General features: G+C 45.0%; 1 protein-coding gene across 2 annotated transcripts; it reads left to right on the forward strand.

Moving 5' to 3' along the window:
- Positions 1–1,229: 1,229 nt before the first annotated feature.
- TMEM18 (transmembrane protein 18) lies at positions 1,230–26,314 on the forward strand. 2 transcript variants are annotated; one of them, XM_076070000.1, is made up of 5 exons: positions 1,230–1,339; positions 24,064–24,181; positions 25,048–25,102; positions 25,482–25,575; positions 25,700–26,314. In XM_076070000.1, exons 1-5 carry the CDS (start codon positions 1,337–1,339, stop codon positions 25,796–25,798), a joined length of 369 nt encoding a protein of 122 aa, XP_075926115.1. In that variant the 5' UTR covers positions 1,230–1,336; the 3' UTR covers positions 25,799–26,314. The 2 variants fall into 2 exon arrangements, with proteins under 2 accessions (XP_075926115.1, XP_032817712.1); XM_032961821.2 differs by lacking the exon at positions 1,230–1,339 and adding an exon at positions 21,184–21,329.
- The last annotated feature ends 1,219 nt before the right edge of the window (positions 26,315–27,533 follow it).

Here is a 27,533-nt window from a genome sequence, read left to right on the forward strand (position 1 = left end):
TGTCATTAATTGAGGCTCACAGAGCCAGACTGAGGCACCTTGAGGATTATTAGGGTCCCGTGTCATTAATTGAGGCTCACAGAGCCAGACTAAGGCGCGTGGGACGGGTAACTCGTGGGAGTACAATTGGTTTTCTCCGACGTTTGCGCAAGGCAACACGGGAACGACTCATCTCGCGCCAAGCGGCCGCGAGAGAGTCCCCGGTGTGCGCGTGAGGCTGACTGCCAGCACCTGAGATTTGTGTGCGCCAGCTCCCAATGCAGCAGCAGCAGCAACCTTGGCCACCCAATGACCCTCCCAACTGGAGGGATTAGGCGCAGTAATTACTTCTTTTGGTTGGCGTGGTGGCGGAGCGGTTATCCCGCTGTGCCGTGAACCCGGCGACCTTAATTTGATTTCCGACCGCGGCTAATGCCAGTATTGAGTGAAATATTAACCGGTCCTGGTACCCGCTCCCCCCTCCCACCCCTCCCCCCTTCACTAAACCGCTTTGACCAACATGGTGAAGTATGGTCCAACAACCTCCACGACCAACATGGCGTGGAGAGGTCCTCGTCCACCTGTGGATTGACAAATGTCCGCAAATGATTAATCTTCATCAACCATAAGCAAACTACTTCTGGATGAAGGCCTACCCAATCCGTTACCGTCTCACAATCCTGCGATGTAATGATCCAGCTTCCACCTCCGCATGAGCTCATTTAATCGCTCCATCTCCTCGGTGGACGTCGTCCCAGACGCGTTCTGTTCCTTGGCAGCCCGCTCCGCTATTATTCTTCACCATCTGCCATCGGCCCTTCGTACCATCTGTTCTGCCCAAGCCCAATTGTCTTAACGGTTTGAATTTGTCTTTAACCTGCGTATGTCCTCTAATTCCTGTTCCTCTTTTAGCCTCTTCAACCGTGCAACCCCCCCCCCCCCTATGCTTCTTTGCACTCTTTAGTTTTTGGTCCATCCCTGTTTGTTATGCATTTCTTTTTTGTAACCGCCTGTCATAGCTCCTACACCGATTATTCATATAACTAAAACGGTATTTAAATTTAAATTAGTTAGCAATACCAGTTCTCATGAGCTCCATGTCCGCCTTTATAAAGCTGAAGCTATCTCGAGAGCTACAGTACCACCACACATGGCATTCCCAGAACAATTGCAGCAAGACTCAACGCACTTCAAACAACAGCCCTGTCCAGAGAGAGCGAGAGAGGAGGTGATAAAGGCTTAAATATAGAGTGACACTCTGACATGCAGAGGGCACAGAGGGAGTCAGTATACACATCACATCCTAGACAGCAGCCCAGCAAATCAAGACCCGTACGGTACTGTAACGCGACGGATAATGGTAAGCAAAGTGTTCCGAATTCCTCACCTGTTGCGAGACTGCAGTTAGTGGTGGTGGTGCACAAGCACAACTAACAAACACAACACATTCGTCAAAAGAATAAAACATAAAATACTAACTATTGTATAACAGGCGACAGCATAGGGCAGTCGTCTTTTCTCGTTGCAGGGCAATACAAAGGCCAGGAATTGGTGACTGCACAATAACACCATGGAGCTCTGATCGAAATGCCATTTTAAGAATGCCTCTATCTGCTCTGTCGAAGGGCCATTAGCTAAGATGTCACCTGCTAGATATATATGTACTGTATATGATTTCCGTGTTGACGAATGGGTTGAGATTGTCACTTGCAGGGTGTACATATTCTGGAGGACTTTTCGTTGTAATTTGCTTTCACCGTATTACATAAACAGCTGCTTTGCAGTTGCATATCCGGACCACCACGATTTATTCCCTCTGGATATGAAAAAAAACAATTAGCTATGTGATTGCGTTATGAAAGGAAGAGCTAAGTGAAACAGGCTTACCTGCATTTAGAAAAAGTGCAGATGATGCATGACTATTTCAACCTCAGGCTTAATGCTTAAGGAAAATAAAAAGTGCAGCGCGGATAGCAAAGGAACAGATGGAGGTTGTGGCTCTGCAGTTTAGACTTTCAAATTGGAATATATTTTGTTAAGATAAACAATAAGCAAATGAAGGTGATATGCATATTTAAAAGGTTGTGTAATCTTACTCACTTTATTGTTTTCCATTCTTAGCTTTCCAATTGAATGCGATTCGTTTTTTTTTACTCCTAAAAGCATAAATTAAAACTTTTTTGAGCTCGCCAGAATTGCAAGCAGATCTTGAAATAGTGCTGACTTTTTTTTTTCAGCAAGAGCTATAGGGTCGGCAAAAAACTCACTGTCCACGCCCCTATGCTTCCTATTTGCCATTATCTGCAGCTTTTTTCCCCGTCCCAAATTGCGGAATGGCTTCCCGTTATCCATTATCTGATGGGGAATCACGTGGGAAATTAATCCGATTATCCGTGGGTGATCTGCAACTCCTTTTCGCCAGCACGCACTTCAGTAAATCGAGTCGTATGCTCGAATATTTTGCAGATAAGTGAAATTCTTCGGCAAAAACCATCCGATTCGTGCCTGCTGCGGTTGCTTGTTGTCTAGCGTGCAGCAATCTGCGCTGCTGTGACTTTCACTAAATAAAAAACAAACTGCTACGACATTGTGACAGACACAGAGCCAGACAGGGGCCCTTAGCGTGAAATGTGGACCTTCAAATCGTCGCAGGTTTCCTGCTGCCATCATTCGACTCGAGCGATCCGTCTTCATTACCGAAGAATGCAAGTTGCCGACCACCGAGAGAAGTGTGTCACGATGAATGTTTGTTCCCCTTTGTTGGGCACTAAATAGGAATGAGGAAATCTCTCTTTTGTTTCGAGGCAGCCGCAATATCCATCAATTCACATCGCACCTGAATGCACCATTATGTTCCGGGGCGCCTCTCCATCCGTACGAGCGCCGTTATAATGCGGGGTAACACGCGGTTTCGTCCGTTATCCGCTCTTCTCGATCGGCGTGCTCGGTGCGGTAGCAAATGTCGCAAAAGAGTGACAACCAAGATACAGCTTCAAATCTAGAACCAAGATACAGCTTCAAATCTAAAACCAAGATACAGCTTCAAATCTAGAACCAAGATACAGCTTCAAATCTAGAACCAAGATACAGGTTCAAATCTAGAACCAAGATACAGGTTCAAATCTAGAACCAAGATACAGGTTCAAATCTAGAACCAAGATACAGGTTCAAATCTAGAACCAAGATACAGGTTCAAATCTAGAACCAAGTTACAGGTTCAAATCTAGAACCAAGATACAGCTTCAAATCTAAAACCAAGATACAGCTTCAAATCTAGAACCAAGATACAGCTTCAAATCTAGAACCAAGATACAGGTTCAAATCTAGAACCAAGATACAGGTTCAAATCTAGAACCAAGATACAGGTTCAAATCTAGAACCAAGATACAGGTTCAAATCTAGAACCAAGATACAGGTTCAAATCTAGAACCAAGATACAGGTTCAAATCTAGAACCAAGATACAGGTTCAAATCTAGAACCAAGATACAGGTTCAAATCTAGAACCAACATACAGGTTCAAATCTAGAACCAAGATACAGGTTCAAATCTAGAACCAAGATACAGGTTAAAATCTAGAACCAAGATACAGGTTCAAATCTAGAACCAAGTTACAGGTTCAAATCTAGAACCAAGATACAGGTTCAAATCTAGAACCAAGATACAGGTTCAAATCTAGAACCAAGTTACAGGTTCAACTATTCATCTGCCGAGGCTTTCGCGGGTTGTGCTGCGCAGACCTCCGATGCGTTTTGTTGGGTTGCGCCGCGTGCTGTTGGTCGTGATGTCTGACGTTTCGCTACCACATACCGGCAGGTTCTTTCAGGAACTCTTTGCAAGCGGGTGAAGTAAAATGTCGGGCGTTATATAATTATTTTTATTTTGTTATTGTCAAAACCTGATGACACTGGATGTAATTTCCAGTAACACGTCCGAGAGTGGTTGGCTGCTATAAGTGTCCACGTAATAAGCCACTTCGTTGAACTATCATTTGTGGCCAGGCCGCTAAGTGGGCCTTTACTTGTGAACACATTTAGTTTGATAGTTTTTAAGTTGTCTACAGTCTGCTTGCTTTTAAACTTTCCGGTTTGCAGACTAAACAAATCAATTGGCATAGTTGCCCACGTGACAACTTGATTTGATGGCTCTGTTGGGTGGTGGAGGGTTATTGTAAAAAAGTGGCATTGAACCTGCACGATCTAACTCAAAAGAAACTAATTATGAATCACAATATTGATTGCGAGGGCCTGTCTATAAAATATGATTACTGTGGATCTAATATCGTATACCATTTCCCAATGTCTCCATATTGCGATGTTGATTTATATTCTTGTCTGATTCTCATCTGAACCCTCCAGGATGGCAGGAAGCTCAGGTCTCCTCCGTCCTGCCTGGTCCCTTCATCTTAGCAACATTTGTATGCACTTGGCACTGTGGGTATCTGTGTGCTCACAGCATTGTGCGTGTGCAAATGAATACTCCCGTTATTGTCAGCTCGCTGTGGTGCCGTTCAAGGGCTTGGCAGTGCAGATTGTGCGTCTCAGCTGCGGTTTCTGTTTGCCTGACAGCAGTGTCCTTGTGCCATCCGTGTGCACTCACACCCCTGAAGTGTTACTTGATGTTTGGCGACTAATGTTGGGCTGCGCTGGGCGCTCGCACATCCACGGCGTGCCGTTTGTATCCTCGCATCCGCAGCCCCATCCCTCGCAACATCGTCACCTTAAAAACACAGTGGCACTCGAAGAACGGAACGTTTCCCAGCGGTCGTGCACAGAGGAGATGGAGCGATGAAATTAGCTCGCGTGCGGGAACTGGGTGGCGGCTTGGGCTGGCCTTCATTCAGCAATGGATTGGTCGTGGCTAATGATGATAATGAGGATTCAGAACTCTCGGTATGGAGGTAATGATACATAGATTCGTATCGATGCTAAGGCTAACGAAATATGCATCGAACGAATGTGTGTTGGAATCGATGGTTGCTTGACGTTTGAGTTTTTTATATATATGCTGCCGTTACATTCAGGCTCATGAAGTTAATCAAACCATACAAATGTATAGTTTTATCAACTTGTATGGTTGTATGGTTTTACCGCACCTCCCATTAGCACGGTTGGCTACGTACGGTGCAAAAGAAGTTTAACATACGTACAAATGAGGCAGAACAAAAGATAAATGATACAAACTACATGGGAAAAATAATTTTAGAAAAGAATCGATCTGAAATGGAGTGACAGCAGGCCCGCATGGTGACAGTTCAGAGATCACCAGGAGGGTGAAGTAATACAACGGGAGCTTCTCTCGGGCTGGGATCTGGTGGCCGGGTCGCTCAAAAGTCAGAGCGGCGAGCCAGCACCACTACAATTCTGGGTTGGAATCCTCGTTTCAGCCACATGCGATTAAGCTAGGTTCTCATGTGTAGTGACGCGAGTGTCTCAGCCCAGTCTAATGACTGCACTAATTAGCCGCGGCACTCAATTTCATTGTACCTCTTAATTTGGCTAATTTCCTGATTCATCAATTTGACCCTCATGTGACGAACATTGCTGCAAGCGGCAGGGCGGACGGGAAAGTGCTGCCCCCTATTGTGTGTGGAGCGAAGGTCATTTGAAGGAGTCTCGGAAGGCGTTCCCCAATATCTGCTTCTGTGGGCTATTCCCCCAAAATAAGGAGTGCACCCCCTGTGCGGGAGATCCGAACGGATACCCCGCCTCGTGATATGACGCAGATGGAAACATCTAGATAGATTTTTTTAAACATTCTGGGAGATGATCGCCGAAACGTCGTGATTTTTCTTGTTTTATTTTTTACCTGCGTGACTTTACCGAATAGAACCAAAGAGTAGAGATGATCGCAGGCATGAGAGCGATCAGTTTCTTGTGTGACAGTTGGGTTTGTTGGGTGTGCGGCAGAGATGTCTGAATGTTTGAGGGCTGCAATTTGTATTTAATGGCTGGGCTTTGGAATAACAAAGTCAGAACTTCGTACACACAATACTTATTTTCCCTGTAATGTAATTGCGCAGGACTTTTATATGTATGCATGTAGAATGTCTTTCGCGCTGAACGTATCCAACCGTGCTAAATTGTGGCTATGTATGTGAATCAGAGGTTCGAGCCTGTGTGTAATCGATAGTGAGAGAAAGCCTTTAAGTACGCGAGTCTCGGGCTAACATTGCTTGAGACTGGAGAGGTCTGGTCGCTGTGATTTCGAATCCCCCATATTTCAATGTTCCCTTATACGAAGAATAGTTTTGAGTTTGCACAGGCATCCAAAATATGTTACTTTTTCATTGCCTGGGTAATGGGGAATGAAATGTCCCATCAACATACAAATACGGGCGAAACACAATCACGTGTCAACGTAAATAAAGTGGGCCCAAATTAGAATTGACGTGAACATCAAGTGAATAAAAAAATCTCTAGGGGAAATGCTTGGCATTTATAAAGTTTACAGAGTGAGCATAATATCCACAGCGATTTGACACTTGCCATCAATTCTATTGAGGCGTGACACAATATTAAACGTATCGATTTAATCAGCGTTGAAATATATAGAAATTTCTATTTTTCTGACATTTATTTGCACCAATCTGTTCCAGATTTGAATTGAATTATCAATCGTATTAACGGTGCATCTCACGTAAGTGCCTTGGTTAATACGATAGATCCACTGGTATATTTATGGATTTAATATGCAACCGTACCGCTTCCTAACATTGTGAAGGCAATTTTAAAAGATTGCCTTCAATTTTGCAGTGAAAATTTTATTTTCTGTAATTATCATGTACACCAATGGGTTCTGCTATATTAACGTTTGAAAGTAATGGTGGATTTTTTATAGGGAATTACTGAACCTGCATAAGCACCCATCAATATAAATAGATCCATCACAGTTAGTGCATCGGCAGACTGTGTACGGTGGGGGCAAAGTGTGGGTGTGTCAACCTCCTCAAAGATGCCTGGCCATTGTGGAAGAATCGGCCAAGCGACAATCTTTCTCGAGCTTCCTCACGCCTCGGCCATTCTGCACGCAGTCGCGTCGTGGGGGTCGTCGGCGGTCCCTCGGGGTTCGATGATGACGCCAATCAGGCTGTGTGGTGACTTTTCCCCGAACTGGACGAAAGCCTGCATTATCGGCATTGATTTACGTGGGGACCCCGGTGAGCGGGGTGGGATCCACACGATCTTGACCGGTCGGTGACTTGGTCCAGTGGCATGTCCAAGACGCGACGACTGGGAGCCGTTGAGACTTACAGCCTCCCCTACCGCCCGTCCCGCGGCCGTTGAGGACTTCTTTGATCGCTTCAGGTCTGGAACTTGCCCTTTGACCTTGCCGCTAATGCTGAGCCTACCAGGAGCACCAGGCTGCCGACGGCTTCGCTCTCGGGGTCATTGGAACACGTAAATCTCTCCAACACGAAAAGGTGGCGATCCTCGGAGAGGCGGCAGTGGCCTAATTGCTGCAGCAGCAGCGCTACACCATAAACCTCGACGCCTCTGCAACTCAATTCACAGCGGCCTAGGATCTCTGTCGCCTGATCGTGACACTAAGTGGGCCAAAATTGATTTTAAGTCACACAATTATGACCAGAAAATGTGCCAAGGTGGATGAATTCGCACAATTATGACCCGAAATTGCGCCCAAGTTAAGGCGACCTAGATTATAATCGGATTTGTCCAATCCACCAGAAGAACAGATTGGGGACGGTTGTGCACAGTGACCCGACCTCATGATGAACAATGCTGCCACAGATCTTTCAAACACCCAAAGTGTCAACGTTATTGTAAGTATTAAAAAAACGACTGCGTCGTTTTTTTTGGTCGTGCTGCGTCGCTGCTCTCCGATGTGGTCTGGGTTGTACCATCCAGAACGAATCAGAACGTAGTTTAGCGCAGGTTGTGATGTGCGGTTTCCGTGCAAAGGAATAACCAACCGCACGTGACGTGCAGCTTTTGAACTCTTCGTTAACACGCAGTTACAGGTACGGAATTTTACAAATGTGACGGGTTCCGTTGGTGAATCAGCGGTTCACGGCGACCCTGGTGCCCAGATACCCTCGTGCACCTGTGTCCCACACACACACACAACTACCGATTAAAAAGAGCAATGAGTGTATACAACCGTCACATATGAGAAACAAACCATTCGAATCGTCGCAAACGGACTTGACTTGAACTCGCTCACACAGCACAAAACCCTCAGCACCGGGGTGCACCGCTGATGTTCCAACACGGAAGGATTAGGTCTCTAACAGTAGATAGAGCATGCACAGCACCTGGCGTGGTCTCACAACTAACAGCAGATAAAAAATTAACCACTCCCAGCGTGGTCCGTTCCCCCCGTGGTGGTGATGGTGGTGGATACAGCACTCAAAACTATTGATGTCGCCCTACACATGAAAGCAGAAGTGGAGGCCTTGCAGCTATTGATGTCATCGTTGTTCCTGGTGTGGCCGTGTTCCCGCACCTCAGCAGTAGACCCCACAACCTCTGAGTCGAGCACTCTCAGCCCCAGGTATAGCGCACACCTTCTAAAACAGCATTGCTTTAGCTACTCACAACCGTGGCTGGTGCACGTATCTACCGCCGCCACCTCCTCCTCACCCTGTAGCGTTCTTTCTGTTGCTTTTATACCGTCCCCCGCCCCCCACCCCCCTAATTTGCATACGGTGGAGAGGCTCATATCTCACGTGTGCTCCATCTCCCACTCTCAAAACATGCAAAACCAGTCACACCACCAGCCACACACCGGACACACTCTCCGTCGGTGGGTGGGATTCTCTTTCACAGCGTCACACCGTCCAAGTTTCTCTCCGCAGCGGTCGTGGCTTATTTTAGGAATTGTGCAAGGGACTGAAGCAGCTCCCGGCATGTGGAGCGACACATCAGGTATCATGCCGAAGAGCACGTGGCACAACTCGAAAACACAACGGAATAAAATCTTTATTTATCCTGGAGGAATCCGATTATCTACGCAGCTATATTTTTCACAAATATCTAGTAGAGCACAAACGATTCGAAAAATGCGGGGGGAAATGCATGTTTTAATGAAATTCATAATATAATTGTTATTTCACATTAAGTTAATCCAGCAATGATGACTGGGTACATTTGCTTTTGTGAAACAGCAGCAACCGGGGACAGCTCGGGTACTCATCGTGCATTATAAGGCAACACACAGTGAGGACCTGTTGTGAAAAGGGGCTTACTGCTCCAGCTATCATAGCACAGTAAATTGACAATATTTCACTGGAATTACCCAGCCCTCTGCAGCTCTGCGGCTATTAAGGACTGCATGTTGTCTCTCGGTGTGTTGCTTTCCCCCCGTCCTGTGCATACCCGTGTGGTATGTGTTTCTAAAAAGAAGCGAATGCTCTCTGCAGGACTTTGCATGGGCCATTCTGCAATGAATTACTTGGGTAATACATTCAACGGAGGCTGCCGGTGATAAACACGATACAAAGCAAAGGTAGAGGAGCAGGGCTGCTATTGTCTTGCCCACGCCACTGCTGTTCTTGGTTATTTCGGTAAAGTCACGTAGAAGGGAATTAATAAAATAATAAAAATAAAACCGCCACTTTTTTCAAATTTTCTTGCTGTGGTTTTCACACCTGATGGTGATTGCTTGTGTTGCAATCGAAACGTCGTGAGAATTTTATTGTTTTATATTTGTATTATTTTATTATTTCCCTTCTACGTGATTTTACCGAAAGAACTAAGAATATGAATCCCTGCAGTCCCGAAAGCTTTAAATCGAAATTTAACACGCCACTGCTGTTCGAAGGGCTTCCCAGTAGAGAGAGGCGCTGAAGAGCCCCTCTAGAGATTGTTTTGGCCCATACCTCCACGCTGGCTAAACGTCTTGAAAGAGGTGAGAGTACCCACACTTTACCCCACCGCGCGCGGTGCCGATATACGTTCCGTGGTGTCTCCAATTATTCTGCTGGGTGGGACAGAGGTGGCGGTGGTTTCAAAGAAACAAATGCCCATTGATCTAAATGCCACACCGGGAGATTGAACTGAACGAGTGACCTCGGGGTTGCAAGTGCAATGTGCTGACCATTGTTACATCATCTCCGATTAAATAGGACGAAGATACAAGAAATTGAAATGTATATGTGTTAAAAATGTAGATTAAGGCGAGGAATACTGCTTGAGGTATCATCAGAATCGGAATCATTATTTAGACCGGAGTAATCTGTGAAAGCCTTTTTTTCACAAATGTCCAATGGGACTACAGCTCCGATTTCACACAGTAGACATGAGCGGTGCTGAATTTTACAGGAGTGGGCATGCATACAATAGATATACACTGAAGCTAAACACTAAAAATGCAATATTCTAGTGTAAACATTGGGATAGAATAAACAGAAAACCCCCTACAAATTTACATTCCATATTTGACTTGCACAGCTTGGACGATCTTTGCTTATCTTGGAATCTCAAGCAGGCATCAGATGGATCTTTGAAGGCGAGAGATCCAATGGGAAAGCCCACGTGTCAAAAATTCCGTGCTTGCATACGACACATCTGCGAAGCCAGCTGTTTATTGCATCGCATTCAAATACCATGTGACAGTTTAATCATCAGTATAAAACAAATCTCGATGTTCAGGAAAAATGCCGATCCTGCTGTGCCAATCTGCCAAGTTCTGGAATTATATTTTTTTAAAGTAAAATAGCATGCCTCCAAGTACTGCACTAAACCAAGCTCACCCCTGCCCAACTTCTGAAATCTGATATTGAGGAGCAATCGTAGTGGTTTGTTCATAGGTGACAACACATGTGACAGGGAGAACAACAACTTTCACAACGTTGTTTGAGGATGCTGCATCATCATTATCATCATCAGTCTTGCTCACTCCAGGTCGGCCACTGGATGAAAACCGTGAACCTCTGCAACAGGTGGCGATTGCATGAAGGCCCATCTCACCGCTGCAATACATCCATAGAACGTTTGTTTCATTCGTTCAACAATTGAGCAGATTGGAGAGCCATATTCAATTGGTTGCAACTCATCCGGCCGTTGGAGGATGTTACGGCTTGAGTTTCCTTCCTCGACGAGCTCCCACCTGGCCCATCGGATGGATTTTGCTTTCTGCTGCTGCATTAACCGAGAGCACATCGGCCAGCAGGTGCCACAAAGCAGCAGCACCACGTGTGCGGGCAATGAGCTGTGGTGTGTTCAATTACAATAAAGCTTGGGTAATCTCAAGATTCCACCACCAATTTATTGCGTCAGTTCATCTGCTGCATGCGCAATGTTCATGGTTTTTTTTACACTTCTCGACTAATGTTGAAGCGCTTATGCGTGCTCTCTGTCCGTCTGTCTCTCTGTGTGTAACATGGGGTAGCGATAACTGTATTAAGGGTGATCCAGTTTTAATTAAATGTAGGTCTAAATGTTATATATATGTTTTTTTGTAATAATTATAATAGGCCAAATGATGTGTTGCTATGAGGAACGTGACATAAAAAGTCGGTCAAATTGACCAACGGGGTACCCGATAACCAGTAGAAAATGGATAAGCCTGTTCGGCCAAGGCGATGATGTCACCCCCCCCCAGCCCCCTCCCCCCCAAGACACCCTTTCGTGTGGCGTCACTGACCTTGTGACGTAATCTCATTGTGTTACTCGTAAGGTGACGTCGTCGTCGTCAATTTAATCCACTTACCAAGGACACACACATAGTGAGAAAGCATCACCAGCGTCCATTCAACAGCGCAGTCTCCATCCTTGTTTTGTTTAAGATTGGTGAGAGGGAGGGAGGGTGAGGGTTGTTTGTGAGATCTTGAGAGGGAGGGTGAGGGTTGTTTGTGAGATCTTGTGAGTTTGGAGAGATTTTTGCGATGGGAGGGAGTTTTGATTGAGTGTCGCGTCCACTCGCGCAGTGTCAATTATCCAGCACAGGATTTGAACGCAAGCAGGCAAAGCACACCATTAATATGTTTAAGGCCCGTCACTCATCACTGAAACCTCAAGACCTCTTATTTTTTCATGACAACTCAGTACTCTGTATCTGGGAAGAGAAAGTAACTACTATTGCGTGTACACGTGACTTAATTTGCACGGCATTGTAAACATCGACTAACCATGACAAAGTGACGTTTGGCAGCTGCCTTCCATTGCAACCACAGCTGATGGCACAGTCGTGTTGAGGGTGGAGTGCTGACCCAGTGGTGAGCACACTGCACATAGAATCGAGCCACCTGAATTGTATTCCTGGACTCAGCTAACATCAGATGTGAGTGACAACTTTGTTTCACACAACCGGTACTCACCAGCATGGAGAAGCATGGCCAAACAACCCCCGTGACCGAAATGGTACGGTGGACTGAGATCACCCAATCATACGTCAATTGATGTCCTGTGGACATTAAATGTGTTTTCTCTTCATTAATCTACATCTTTAAATGTGCCGAGCAATTTGGAATGTGTGACCACCATCATCAGCCGTGTGTCTGTCAACTGCCACGCGAAAGCCTCCACACAGCGTCAACCATCCTTCACGGTCCTGCGATGCCACAATCCGTGTCACCGCTGCTTTACATAAGCTGTTCATATTGCTCCATCCCTTGTCGCCTTCCTCTCGGGCACGTTCTCTCCATTGGCTGCCATGCTGTCAAGAGTCTCGCCCATTTGCCATCATCATCCCTTCGAGCCACAATCCCTCCAGCTCTAGGCCATTTACGTCCGTGAGGATAACAGTGTCTCTGATTTGCACTTTCTCCTCTTCCTGTCTCTCAGTGTCATTCAACTGCTGGCTATTTTTGTATTGCTCTCTTTAATATTTTACCGAAAATTTGACATTAATGTCACGCATGTTATTATAATTAATATATTTATAAGGCAAGTTTGATGAATCATTTATTAATTCCTTAAAGCAATAATTAATGCTTTAATCTCAAAATATGTTTAGCAAAACATTGATACACCGTATAAACATATATAACAACGATTAATGATATATGTAAATAATTCCGATCTTATTCATGATCGGAAACATTTCCTGAGACAGTGCAGGTCACGAATTGGAATATCCATGCACCATCGCACAGATTTTAATCTTCAAAAAATCGACTGAAGCCAACGTACTAATTTAAGGCATTTAAGAATACTGGAGGTGGCCAAGTGGCTCAGATGTCAAAGAGCTGAGCTGACATTGCTGAGGTCCTGGGTTCATACCCAAGCAGTCACCTGTAATTAAACCTGGTTCTTAACTGTCGTGAGTAGATGATCACTATTTTGATGACAAATTACTGCACGCAAAACTCATCAAATGCAATTTGGTTCTGCACTTAATTTGGATAGATTCCGGCTCAGAAATTCAAATAACGGTTCGACTGTCGTGTGACGGACATTACTGTAATATGTAAAGCCGTCTACTCTGTGGTCTTCAAGCCACTTGAAGGATTCCAGAGGTAGCTCTGTCATATCCGCTTCTGTGGGCTGCATAATTCGTCTCGTGACATAACGCCAATAGTACGATAGGAATAATTTTTGGGGAAAATTACGTGACTTTATTTGTGTTGCTGTTATGGACTTGGCAGTATATGGAAAGGTCGGGTACTTGCTGGCTTGGTTCTAAGAGGGCAGACCCCCACTGGCTATCCCCGTGAGCTATTGCTGTGTGGCATATGGTGAAGTGTAGGAGCAGGGCAAAGTGGTAAAGAAATCACCTTCACGTGGTCCCATTAACCATCTGGCAATGGCAGTGATCATACTTGGCTTCGGGCCTCCGACAAAACAAAATATGTGAATTCATTAATAGATTACCTGGAGACACATATTTAAATAATAATCTTATTAAATTCATACATATGTTGTCATTGCTTCCCCCTGCCCCACTTTTTTACGAACCCCATGAGGGATGATGATATGAGTCTCCCATGGCCAGGATTTATTCCGCATAATTGGGAGGCCTGCTGAGTTCTAAATGTTATACATGAGGCTACACAGTGGGCAGCAACAGGGCAATTCAGCAACATCCGTTGTTGTTCTGTACTTCTATCCCCCCCCCCCCCCCCACATCTACCCTCACTCCCTTCATCAACCCATAGTGACCAGCCTGGTGAAGCTTGGTCAAATAGCCCTCACTATCCGCATGGTGTGGGTGAGTCTCTCGTCCAGCCGTCGATTGACAGAGGTCTGTGCATGGGGGCTGTGAGGTGGCGAGGTGGCCGGGAGATGGTGGTGCTGAGCATCGACCCTTCATAGTCGTAGGGGTTTCTCCAGGTACTGCCGATTGTCTCGCACGTGGCAAAAACACCGATTCGTGCCATTGGTCAAACATCACAAAGCAGAATGCTCTCAAGGAAGGGTTTTGAGAATCAGTAAGGGTATATTATTCTTCGGTGAATAATTGACAAACTATGGACATTACCTTAAAGAGTCAGATAGAGTCAACATGCTCATTGTGTTGTGGATGTTATTAAGTGCAGCTATAGTAATGGCACGCAATTTAGATATATATTTTTTTCTCGTCTTGTAGTTAAGTAAAGAAATATAACCCACGCTCGTATATCAAAACTCGCGGTGGCGACATGCGGGGATTAAGGACGCCAGGATGAATCGTGTGCTACTAATTCACACCAACAGCTGTACTAATTCACACAAACAGCTGCACTAATTCACACCAACAGCTGTAATAAAAAAAAGAGAAACCTAAATTTAAATGCAGGTGGTTTCATGTGGAATTTTCAGCCGCTGTTTCCACCTTGTCAGATTGCGTGCGATTACCACAGACAGTGAACCCTAGGTAGGCGATTAAAATAAATGTATGAGGGGTGGTGGGACCAGGGCTGTTGTGCAAATTTGGAATTATCGCAGTCGGATTTTTAAAGTAAAAACACAATCATGCGAGCTTGCATTTTGTGTGCATTTTTTTATTGCACCACGGTGGATAGATTCACGTGTTGTTGTTGGAGCATCTCCAGACATAGAGATAGCCAGAAATTACGTGAGGTTGCAACACTCGCAGCGAAAATTATGTCCAAAATTAATTTCACACGCTGCCAGACACAAATCGTAGATGGCAATGTACTTGGACTAATGCAGTCAAACAGTGAAGTTGGGTGTTAAGGACTAATTAATATTTGCACTTAATTACCAATGGTTAATTGAAATTAGTTTATAAAATAAAGTTGATACGAGGAAAAAAAATCTCGACGTTAAATATCTTTTAATCATTTTATCAGTGATATATTCTTCATTTTGACAGTTAGTCAAAGCAGTTCTTAGAACAGTGGCCTCTATTTTCCTGCAGTGGCAGGAAAATAGAGGCCACTGATCTTTAATAAGGCAAGAGCACCACGATTTCTGCTAATTTCCTTGGAGACCCTTGAGTAGCAATTAACCACACACTCAATTACAGCAGCAGAATCGTAAGGCCAGCGGAGCTGCCTTACCACCTCCAATGCACTCATACAGTTGCAAGCAGCATCCAGCACAAAAATCGTACATTTATGAAATGCAAACTGTTTTTATTTTGTAAGATATGCCTTAAGAGTGCTGATTAAAATTCTTGGTACGCGTGTGTGTGCGCATGTGTGCGCATGCACTTGTCCCAAAAGTCTTCAATGACTATACGGGGGATCTTTGTCTTCTGTGTGTTCAAGCCTATCTGCTGATTTATGTGTACAGCCCTTTGCTAATCCACTGCTAGATGAGCCCCCCCCCCCTCCTTGCCGTGAGTGTGATCACGCTGGTCAGTGCAGGTTGGTGTTTAAGTCGAGCATAAATATGGGGAGCGTAGAATTACGTCGTAGCGCCGAAGTAACCTGTAACACCTGCAATGCATGGCGGGCACCCATCCACGAAATATCCAGGCTCAACGCTGCTTCGCTTCTGAGATCTGACGATATTGGGTGCATTTCGGGAGCTTTGGTCAAAGGCGGCTGGTTTATATGCTGTCTAATCTGTTGTAAAAGTTTAATGCTACACAGCACCATTAAACGGCATAAAATTAAAAATCTAAAAATGATGCTGCCGGGAGGAGAATCTGTCTCTACGGCACCATTTGCTGATGTCTTGCTGTGCCCTTAATGGACAGCGTGAAAGTGTCAGCTCGCTAAGCTAATGCGCGAAGCAGAAACGCGCGCAATACTCAGTTCGTCTCTCTTACAACTTTTTTTAATCAATTTAACAACACAGTATTTTAATTAATGTTAATTGAAACAGGTCCAATGCCGATGATGATGCTTAATGCCAGCAACACATATGTGGAGAGGAGCCGATAATGGCTTAGAGCTCAGGGATACAAATTGCATTAATTACAGCGGGGATTGTGCTCTGCTGCCTTCTAGCCGTGGAACTCTTCCAGGCAATTTGCTAGGCCAAATTCTTCCAGTGCCCCGAACACCAATGGAGCAGATGGCGGGTTGCTGGCTGGTTTCCCTAAAATGTATTAATGCACTTATTAATAAAGCCTCACTCTGAATGACGATGCATCATAGGAGGAATAAGGAATTTCACGTTGTTTTAATTAATATGGCAATCATGTTTATATAATATAGCAATGATTACATTGCCGTCTCTGTCCACCTAGAAATATAAATGGGCACACAGAGAGTTAGTTTGTTGGCAGGTTGCGTGTGGTGGGGTAAAGTGTGAGTTCTTCCACCTCTTCAAAATATGTCTGCTCGGCGTGGAAGAGTAGGCCAAAGTTGCCTCGAGAGGGGCTCCCTAGAGCGTCTTCTCGTGGAGTCGATACTGCCAGCAGTGGCATGAGCAAACAATTACAGGGCTGCGCCTTTATCTTTTAACAAAACATTAATTGGACGGCTGCCCGGCATGCAAGCAAAGCACAAGGCAGTGAATGAGATCGGGTATTGTATTTACGTGGCAATCATGTTCATTTATTTCGCAGACAGTATTTAGATGACGGCTATACAATATGATGATGACCACACGTGGTAACCTCATAAATCATTGTGTTGGAAAATAAATTACCACGCTGCATAAACAGTATTTCATTACTCACATCCTTTAACCGATGCGCTGCTGGGTGAAGGCCTCCCCCGGAGCTGTGTCGGTGGTGGGGATTGTTTGACCATACTTCACCATACTGGTCATTGTGGGGGTTGGTCTCAGGCCCTCAGATTCATAGCACAGTGCACTCACCACTGCGCCGCCACTACACCCCCCCAAGCACTGGAGTTTATTAACCGATTTGAAAGACCAGTAACGTAACTATTTGCGTGTGATAAATGATTTCTCCCACTCGGTGAAGAAAACTGAACAGTTATCTTCGAGATGTAACATCGACATGCATATACACTTGTTGCTTTGGCATTGGAGGAGACGCTTGGATATGACTGACTAAATGCTGTCGAGAAATGATTGGCTTGGAAATTAAAGGTCAACTGATGCGTCTGTGTTGCTGAGAGAGCCAGGTTTTTAAATTGTGTAAGCACAATTAGTCCCGCGACACGGGGAGGTGGGGGGATACTCCACTTGTGATTACCACCTGGGGATGCAACACTTCGCAGTATTTTATATATATATTCTGCATAGGCTGGGCAAGCGTAACTCTTCATATGCTACGTTCATAATATAATTCTCTTTTATTGGGCTACACGAAAGCGTTCAGGATCATAATTTTCATTTGGAGGGTGCTTAATTCCTCGGCATCTCAAAGCGCCTTACGACGTCGCATTTCGTCTCCGCCATTCCAAGGCGTCCCAGTGGCAACTGTCTCCACACGACGCAAGACGAACGCGCAACCAGCGTGCAGATGTGAACAATGTTCGGTCGGCACAGGCGAGAGGCCTCGCTATGTCGTTTGTTTTTCCCTCCAACCAAGTAATATTTGAGTAACGTATCAAATGTGACGAATTCTGACCATGACGATGGCACACAAGGTCTTCTCTCTTTCAAATTCCTTAACGGTCTCTTTCACGTCCGCTGTGAAGAAAACGCGTTTTTTTTATAGTTGATGGATATATTTTTAATAAGCGTTCACCGGAGCTGCCGCGTCTTTGAAACCGCGAAACTCTGCAATACCACGAGCCCCACTGCCACCCCCGGTGCTACCAATGTGTGATCTCGTCCGTGGGACTAATTGGGCGTGCTGTTGTGGACGAGGGTGGGGGGGGGCAGGATTAATGTGCGGTTTGGTGTGTGGTGGTGTGGGACGGGGAAGAGGTAATTCCTTGGTCCGTGTTGCTCAGGCGGGGGAGATATTGAACCGCAATGAGCAGCCGTAGCACGGAGCGATCGCCGAATGCTGTGAGGATACATTGGCTGGCAAGAACACAGATTAATCAGTGTCTTCTCATGGAGGCGTCTGCATGGGCACGTGGTTTATACGGCGTGGTTGAAAACACATTTTAAAGTATTCAGCAGCGTCTGTGCTGTATAATGTTGTCATTCTTGTTTAAGACATACTGCAGTGACGCAACATTGCCTAAATGTTGCCGCACGGAGGCTGATGTCTTCTCAGCGAACAACGCTGACTCGTTGGCTGAGATATATGATGCAGAGCATTCATTGGAACCTATTGCTCTGTTGTTAATGCATGTCTTGGTGTCAATCGCGAGGGATTCACGACACCATCTGGTCCGCTAACCCAGAAAATAGTGGAGGTTACCATTGGTCCAGGAGCATTTTTTTAGGTTTAGGTGTCTGTACGCTTCCATTCGCGCTGTAAGACTGCCCCCTGTCGGTTCAAGTCATCGTTCGTACGCTGTTGCAGGTGCAGAACAATAGAGTACTGTGACGCAATGAGTTCAGTTCCAGAATAACGACCTCAACCGAGATCGAAACATCGCCCCTCCTACCTTCGGTATTCGTCCTCCTCCTTGAAGACGCTGGTTTTAACCATCAACCGCATCAGAACATCAAGAGGCCCGCACCTCCGATTGGCATGGTTGGCTACGTACGGTGCGAAAGAAGTTCAACATACATACAAAGCTCACATCTCCTTCGTGAATGCAAATTTAAAGGTTAAGCCACTGGGGTGCGACTGCGGCTATACATCCCACAATATTGATCGTATAGTAAACCCCGAAAGTCTGCGCTCCTTAAACGCACGATGAACGGCGAAACTCCACGAACTCTCCTCTCGTCGTGGAAAGCAGACCTCGACTTTAGTGTTCAGTCCATGAACTCGTTGCTGCCATCAAATGCAAACAAAAGAATAGACCCCGAAGTTTTGGTAATGAATTGCAGTTGGAATGCTGATGGTCCAGATGTCAAATGGCAACCAAGTAATTGATCTCTTAACATTTGCTTTCCTTTGCATATTAATGTTTTAAATAAACTTTACTTTGAAAAAAAAAAACCATTTGAGTTTCCGATAATTCAATGGGAGTGGGGTCACAAGACATCTGGACCACCCTTGACATCCCAAAGGCAATGGAACGCGTTCGCGAGGAATCGGCAAGCGAGTAAGATGGAGCGACTAAATCACTTCGTGTTTCCGGTGTTGAGTGGTTTTGGTTGGGGAGGCATTCATCGAGCAGTGGATTGACCATGGCTGAGCATGATGGTGTGTGTAGTTTGGGCGTGGTGCTATTCGCACACCCCCGCGTGTGCCGTGACAACCTTCATAGGTGCTCACGAACAGCACTTGCCCCAAAAGTCTGTGAAGGTTACACGGGGGATCTTTGTCTTTGTAGGTCATCGAGTTCCGGCACGTGGCGATTAATCGATGAGAACAGAGCTGCCACGATTGGCGGATTTATGGATTTAATCAGTCGAGAGCGAATCGCTTACAGCTGGGATATCCGGAACACACAAAAAATAGTCGATTACAGCGTCTAATCGATTCCTAATTCATATCGCGTAGGTGGAACGTGTGTCGTCCACCATTCTCCACCCGACACAGCCAATTAATACAGCATCCAGGTGAACATAGGGGCCGTCCATAAATGACGTCACGCACCTGGGGGGGGGGGGGCGGTCAGACATTTGTGACGATGTGTGACGAGGGGGGGGGGGGGTTGAGAAATGTGACGTCACATCAAAATGCGCAACTTTAAATAAATATAGACAACACGTTCTACTTAATTAAATAGACGTTTTAATAAATGTTTTCTCCTACAACATCAGAGTGCAGCGCCACATTAAATACGCACTACAATGACAATAGTTTAAAGCGATTTGAAGCATGTTGCATTTTCAAAATGGAAATATGATTTGGGGGGGGGGGGCAGAGCTTTGTGACGTCATATTTGCGGGGGGGTCTGACTTTTTGTGACACCGTGTGACGAGGGATGGGGGTCAATAATCGTCCAAAATCGCGTGACGTCATTTATGGACGGCCCCATACGCGCAAATGTTTGACTGCTCAAGCACCACGTGCGTGCTGGAGCCCAACAGAGCGGTGTGTCGGGTGGAGGAGGGTGTACGACACACGGGTCGCTACTGTGGCCTAGTTGTTAACTACCTCGCCTGGTACACAGGAGGTCGTGGGTTCCATCCCGACCCTGACGCCTGCTGCTGCTGTATGTTTGGACGTTGCGTGTCTCTCATCATCATCACGATGGCTAGGAGATGTTAACTACCTCGCCTGGTACACAGGAGGTCGTGGGTTCCATCCAGACCCTGACGCCTGCTGCTGCTGCTGTATATTTGGAATTTGCGTGTTTCTCGTCATCATCACGATGGCTAGATGTTAACTACCTCGCCTGGTACACAGGAGGTCGTGGGTTCCATCCAGACCCTGACGCCTGCTGCTGGTGCTGTATATTTGGAGTTTTCGTGTCTCTCATAATCATCACGATGGCTAGATGTTAACTCCCTCGCCTGGTACACAGGAGGTCGTGGGTTCCATCCAGACCCTAACGCCTGCTGCTGCTGTATGTTTGGACGTTGCGTGTCTCTCTCCCCGTGGATTGTTTTATTTTCCCCCGGGTTCTCCGGTTTTTCCCTTCCACATTTAGAATCAACATCACGCGTTTGGAGCGTCTGGCTTGCAATGCATTTCCACTTGACGATAAGCTATCGTTTTATGATAGCCAGGTCGCTTCTGAAAAAATAGCGTTCAGTTGGGCCTCCTTATCTGGTAAAATTAAATACAAATAGTTAAGGTGAGTTAAGCGATGTGAGCCAAAACTAAGTTGGGTCAAAGCGTTCATCCCCCCACGGAATCGGGCATCACCACAGCGCGACACGATAATCGATTCCCGACAGGCTTCTCTTTCAAAAAATCACCTGTAATCGATTCCCACAATGAAGCCTTAACGAACGAATGGAATGAGCGAATCGCGTAGGTCTCAAAATAATTTGTTTCTGAAAATCAAGGAATCGATTCCGTGCCTGCTCGCCACAGCGACATGAACCTTTCGGCTGGGCCCTTCGATGCGATCAGCGGCGTCCAAATTACGGGGCTGTGGAGCCTCCTCTACTCGGTGGGGGTCCCTCGGGGGGTCACAGCTCCCTGTGGGGGGTGCGGGGGGGAAGGGGACTTATCCCTGTTGGTGGTGGTGGTGGTGCTTGGCTGAGAGCTGTGGTGGTTTGACTTGTGTTAGGCCTCACACGCCAGGCCTCTAGGAGACTTACTGAGTCTGTTACTGTCAGCGCTGTGCCGTCCAACTTTTGTTGTGATTCGGTGCAGTTGCAGAGATGCTGTCAGAGGCTCTCCCAAAGGCCGTGCCGCGTCGAATGTTCGTGTTCACCATACTTCACCACGCTGGTCAATGCGTGTGAAGCGGGGTGGGGGGTGGCTGTCAAGTTGTGTTTAATTTTGTTTCCTGTACCTTTGCCCTCGGCGTCCTACAATGTAGACCTAGGCAAGCCTGTTACACCTGTTTGATGCATGTTACAAATGTGACTTGTGCCACCGCCGCCCAACGCGTCTGTCGCAAAGACATTCAGCTATTTTTATCTTCTTGACTTAAAACTTTCGGGACTGCAGGAATTAACGTATTAATGTATTTTAAATTTCATACTTAACTTGCAATTTAGCAATCTTTGAAATAGCGTAATCAACCAGACTATGCGTTAATTTTGTTTTGATCGACCGTCTGTGTTGCTTTATATGGTTTCCAAATTTTGCTAAACCCTGTTTGTTTGGTGTGCTTCTCTGTGTCCCCTGTTGTATCTGTGTTAGTTCCCCCTACTTGGGTGTCTGTATATACATCTGGGGTTATGTGTTTCCTATCTCTCGTAAATTTAGCTCTTCTGTAGCTGATGGTGGCTGCTTGTGTTGCAACCGAAACGTCGTACGCCATTATGTTATTTTATTATTTCTTATTTATACGTGACTTTACCGAAAAACACACAAAGAGTCTTTCGGTAAAGTCACGTCGGTGGAAAAATAATCGGTCACGACGTTTCGATCGCAACACAAGCAGTCGTCATCAGGTGGGACAACCACAGCAAAAAATAAATGTTGAAGTAGATAGGTTCCAAGAAATAACAAAAAAACTACGACCGCTTATGTTGCGATGGAAACGTAGTTTTTTTTGTTATTTTAACCTATCTACGTGACTTTACCGAAAGACCCAAAGAATATTTAAAAATGCAGTTTATAATGCGCATATTTCACGGACTTAAACGACCTCAACTCTGAGGCGTGGAGCCAAGCTCCGTGTAGCTTTAATGTCAGGCGAAAGAGGTGGGGTTCTTTAAGTTTCAATTGTGTAGGTTCAACACTGGATGGCGTTCCAGACGGTGGAGGCTGGTCCCGGTCCTCGTTATAACGAGGAGGTTATATTCTCAATATGTTTATGATGACAAGTGGTTCGCCCACCCGAACACGATCCAGGGTCTAGCTTCCAAGGGCGTGTTGACACGAATCGCAGCAATTGCGGTTTGTAATCGTGTGTGTGTGGTGATGTGATACTGTTGGCCCGCATGTCTGCTACAGGATTGTTGTCTGTTGGATGCCCCTCCTAATACGTGCTGTATAAGGCATTGTGTTTATACTGTACTTAAAAACCACCTGTATATACATTTTCTCGGATGTTCTTAACACTTGATAAGTCCGTGTGTATATAGCGCATAGACGTGACTGAATCTCAGGATGTACCAAACGGGATCTATTTGTTATAGAGCGTTCAAGCTTAGCTTTAAAAAATGTAAAGGTTTTGAGTCCACAGCATAGACGTCTGGTCTAAAAATAGTTTACAGTCAGATTGGTGCCAAGCAAGGCCGTAATTATAATAAATATCGGGGGGGACATCCCCCCCCCCCATATTCAAATGTGCTCAAAATGTCCCCCCCCCCCCCCAATATATTGCTATAAAATAGATTTCTGTGGTTTTCACACCTGATGATGATTGCTTGTGTTGCAATCGAAACGTGGTGAGAATTTTATTTTTTATTTGTATTATTTCCCTTCTACGTGACTTTACCGAAAGAACCAAGAATATGAATCCCTGCAGTCACGAAAGCTTTAAATCGGAAAATAAAATTGTGGTTGTGGTTGTACTTTATAAATCCCTAATCTCTGCCATTACATACAATGAAACAAGAAAATGTAAAAAAGAAAAACAGAGCAACAATACACTATTAGACATTGTAAAAAATAAATAAAAAGTTCATCTTATGTGTTAGTTTTAATATTTTACGCAGGAAATGGCAGGAAATTCGTTTTCAAATTCAGATTTTTTTTTTCTGGGGGAGACCCCCAGACCCCCTGGAAGATTTGGTCCACCCCAATGTTGACTCCATGGCTACAGCCTTGGTGCCAAGGTTTTTGATCCATGGCATAGTGGGCAGAATGCCTCCTTTAAAGTGTCTTGTTAATGTTGACCAAATGTATATCGTTTGTTGTATGGAAGTGTTAGAAAGGAACAGTCTTGTATTGTGCCTGTACCAAACCTTGGATCAATTATAGATCTTAATTCGTTATGAATTGCGTTTGCGATGTACATAATTGTAATTTAAGCTTACAATGCTATTTGGAATTTTATTAGAATTTACCACGGGTAAATTTTATGAACACAGTCTTAATATATTAATACGTTGGGTTTTTTACATGATGACAGCCCATTGAGACATCTTTTGCAATGGAGTTTGAGGTTCAAAACGAAAGCTATCTGCATAAAATGCTCGGCGTTGACAATCGTAAACAATTTCAAATAATCTTGCGTGCTATATACTGCAGGGTCATAGTTTTTTCCCTCTCCTTTTGCAAAGATCGATTGGACTGAATCATGGCTGTGGGGTCTGATCGCCTTCCATGGCCTCTGTCTTCTGGTGACGTACCTTACACGAAAACTTCAAACTGCTCAAATCGTGTATTTTTTTCTGCTATGTAAGTTGACACTGCACCAACTTTATTGTGGCAATGCAGACACATACATCTTACATGTGCATCTCACAATGTGTATGCTGATATTTTCTGTACAGCATTCACCAAATGCCATACGAACTACGTTCCGTATCCCAGCACTGCCAGGTATTTATGCCCCCTGGGGTATTATGACGACTGTACACAGCGTCCACATGATACGCACCCCCCATTCTATAAATGATGGTGTTTAGGTCTTTAGGGCAGGTATGTTCCCCAGCATGGGCTGTTATTGTTGGCCAACATCACGTGCTGGTTTGGTACGTGTGTATTGGCTGCTGCACATGGATCAGTAATTAATTTAGAAGAATTACTACTTATCCTTCAACGCTTTTTAATAAGACTTATGTTGGGGCATTTGTCAGCTGCTGGTTGTTGACCCTCCTGGGTCGAGTCTGGTGCTGACCGGTTGGTCACTACATAATATGGCTTGTTGACGGCTGTCCTAAGGAAACCTAGGCTTACGACCATAGGCTGCCCGACACACTCCTATCTTGTGGTGTGCCGAAGGAGGCATTTCTGTCCTTTTAGTTTAACTTCTGAGGCACCACTGGACGCCTTCCTCCTGTGCAGCATCATATCTTGTCTTTGTTATGTTCAGGGAAAGAGTATATGGTGGAGGTCACTTGGGGGGGGGGGGTAGGGCTCTGTGTAGTGATAATGTCCCGGCAGTGAAAGGGTTGGTTGATTTCTTACGGTGCTGAGATACGGAGCCTTGTTTGTATGGAATGGAGAGTTGATTGCTGCCTACAGAAACCCAGCTCAACGTCGGAATACTACACACAAGTCATTGATTTTACTGATTGTGTAACAATGTCCATTTGTTGCAGTGCTGTTGACGTACTCTGCAGAGTACATCAATGAAGTAGCAGCAATGAACTGGAGGTTTGTATGCAAATCCAAATCTTTGTTGATGCAAATAGTGTGGAGGTACTTTGATTCCAAATTAAAGGAATCCATTTCAGTAGTGTATTTTGCTTAACTGTTTAAAAACTTGAACACTGTCATGCATGAATTATAAAGAGTAAGAAACAACTGGTATAGTATTATTTCAGGAATAAAATTAATACCCCCAAATGCATTGAAAATGTTTAATATAATTGTTTAGCAATCATATAGCAGTTCCACAAAAGTGGGCATGATCCCTGCGAGAGTTAAATACAATAGTCGACATTGCCACTAGTATTTGCATTGCATATTATACCAAATTAAGTATTCACGGTAAACTGGTTTATGTGTGCGTGTGTGTCTTTCTTCCTCCCAGGTCATTCGCAAAGTACCAGTATTTTGATTCCCAGGGGTTGTTTATCTCTGTTGTTTTCTCCACTCCATTGCTACTAAATGCGATGATTATTGTGGTAAGGAGTAACACGCATTATTATGTAAATTGCCATTATGAATGAATATCTCAAGGTTAAAGTAATTTAATGGGAAATTCCATCGCAAACACTAAATGTCTTGATGGTTTCTGTGCACATCTAGGTGATGTGGATTTGCCAAATGTCCAGTGTGATGGCAAAAATCAAGGCAGAAAAGATTAAGAAGCAACTCGAGAAGGAGAAAAATAAAAAGACAGATTGATGCTCAAGCCGAATGAAAGAGTGACCGTTACGTTCATGACTCACTACTGTGCACCACCTCCCGTGTGCTGTGTTGAGCACTTTTCCAAGCCGACATTTTTTTTTTCCCTTTGATTAAAAGAGTGTAAACTAGTTCTTTAGTGGCATTCTCCAAGAGTAAGGTTTTAACTGAAAATATGTTATTTTATTTGGCTCTAAAAAATGGAGCATTTATAAATGTCTCACTTATGGTGGTAATTGTTATGAATGGTAGTTGGTTAAAAAAATACTGTTTTCTTACAGAGCGTTTCATCATTGTCTTGTTAAATATTCTGTAAAGTGTATTTCTGTACTTTTGATAAGGTTTTTTTTTCTCCAAATGTTATCTGTTTTTTTTCTCATTGTAATTTTTGAAGGGTCGGGGCCACGTGTTTAAACATGCATTAGCAAAATGCCATTTCCAGATTTTTCAATCTCAGCGTTGTCGACTGTTCATCATTTTCATTAAAGTTATGTTGTACATACATCAAATATATTACATTTGAATGTGCCTTGTGTGGATTCCTACCTTTGGGCTCTAATTAATGAAAACTATCGCAGATTTACCCCCAAACTACTGCCAATTTACCACAAGCGACTGTATTGCAAACCGACCATAAAGGGTCCCTCACCATATGCTATGCCTCCGCCCCATCTCACGAACTCTTCCCTAGCTACCCCCCACAGGGAAGGGTGGCAGGGGGGCAATTTGGGGATATGGCGGATGGTTGCTTTAAGTTTTTTGTAATACATTTGCGGCAATTGTGACCGCTTCCTTTAATCGAGGGTCGCGTCCCTTTCATGTGCAGTGGTGGCTCTTGTGCCTCACAGCAGGAAGGGCCTGGATTCGATTCCCGACTTGGGTGCCTTTCCGTGTAGAGTTTTTTTTTTATGTTCGCCCCCGTGTCCTGGATGGATTTCTTTTGGGTTATCCAGTTTCTTCCCGTTGCTATAAACAATAGATGAACGTGACTGGTGCTAGCCAAACAACCCAGTGCTGACAATGTATTAAATTGGGATTACATAGTGCGTCTGCGCCCTGCTGCAAAAACTTGACGGGACTCTCCTGAAAGATAAATATATTTAGACTCCGTGATGGTCTCCTGGGAAAACGAGTGGAATTTAAATAACGATAATGTCGGCGGCCTCTGGCAACCTGATTGTAGCGCCTGTGGCAACCTGATTGTAGCGACTGTGGCAACCTGATTGTAGCGCCTGTGGCAACCTGATTGTAGCGACTGTGGCAACCTGATTGTAGCGACTGTGGCAACCTGATTGTAGCGCCTGTGGCAACCTGATTGTAGCGACTGTGGCAACCTGATTGTAGCGCCTGTGGCAAGCTGATTGTAGCGACTTTGGCAACCTGATTGTAGCGCCTGTGGCAACCTGATTGTAGCGACTGTGGCAACCTGATTGTAGCGACTGTGGCAACCTGATTGTAGCGACTGTGGCAACGTGATTGTAGTGACTGTGGCAACCTGATTGTAGCGCCTGTGGCAAGCTGATTGTAGCGACTGTGGCAGCCTGATTGTAGCGCCTGTGGCAACCTGATTGTAGCGCCTGTGGCAACCTGATTGTAGTGACTGTGCAGTTTGATTGTAGTGACTGTGGCAACCTGATTGTAGCGACTGTGGCAACCTGATTGTAGCGACTGTGGCAACCTGATTGTAGCGACTGTGGCAACCTGATTGTAGCGACTGTGGCAACCTGATTGTAGC

Source organism: Petromyzon marinus, chromosome 27 (genome assembly GCF_048934315.1).
Source record: "Petromyzon marinus isolate PM22_M1 ecotype Great Lakes invasive population chromosome 27, UKy_Petmar_22M1.pri1.0, whole genome shotgun sequence".
In the NCBI taxonomy this organism is placed as follows: Eukaryota; Metazoa; Chordata; class Hyperoartia; order Petromyzontiformes; family Petromyzontidae; genus Petromyzon; species Petromyzon marinus.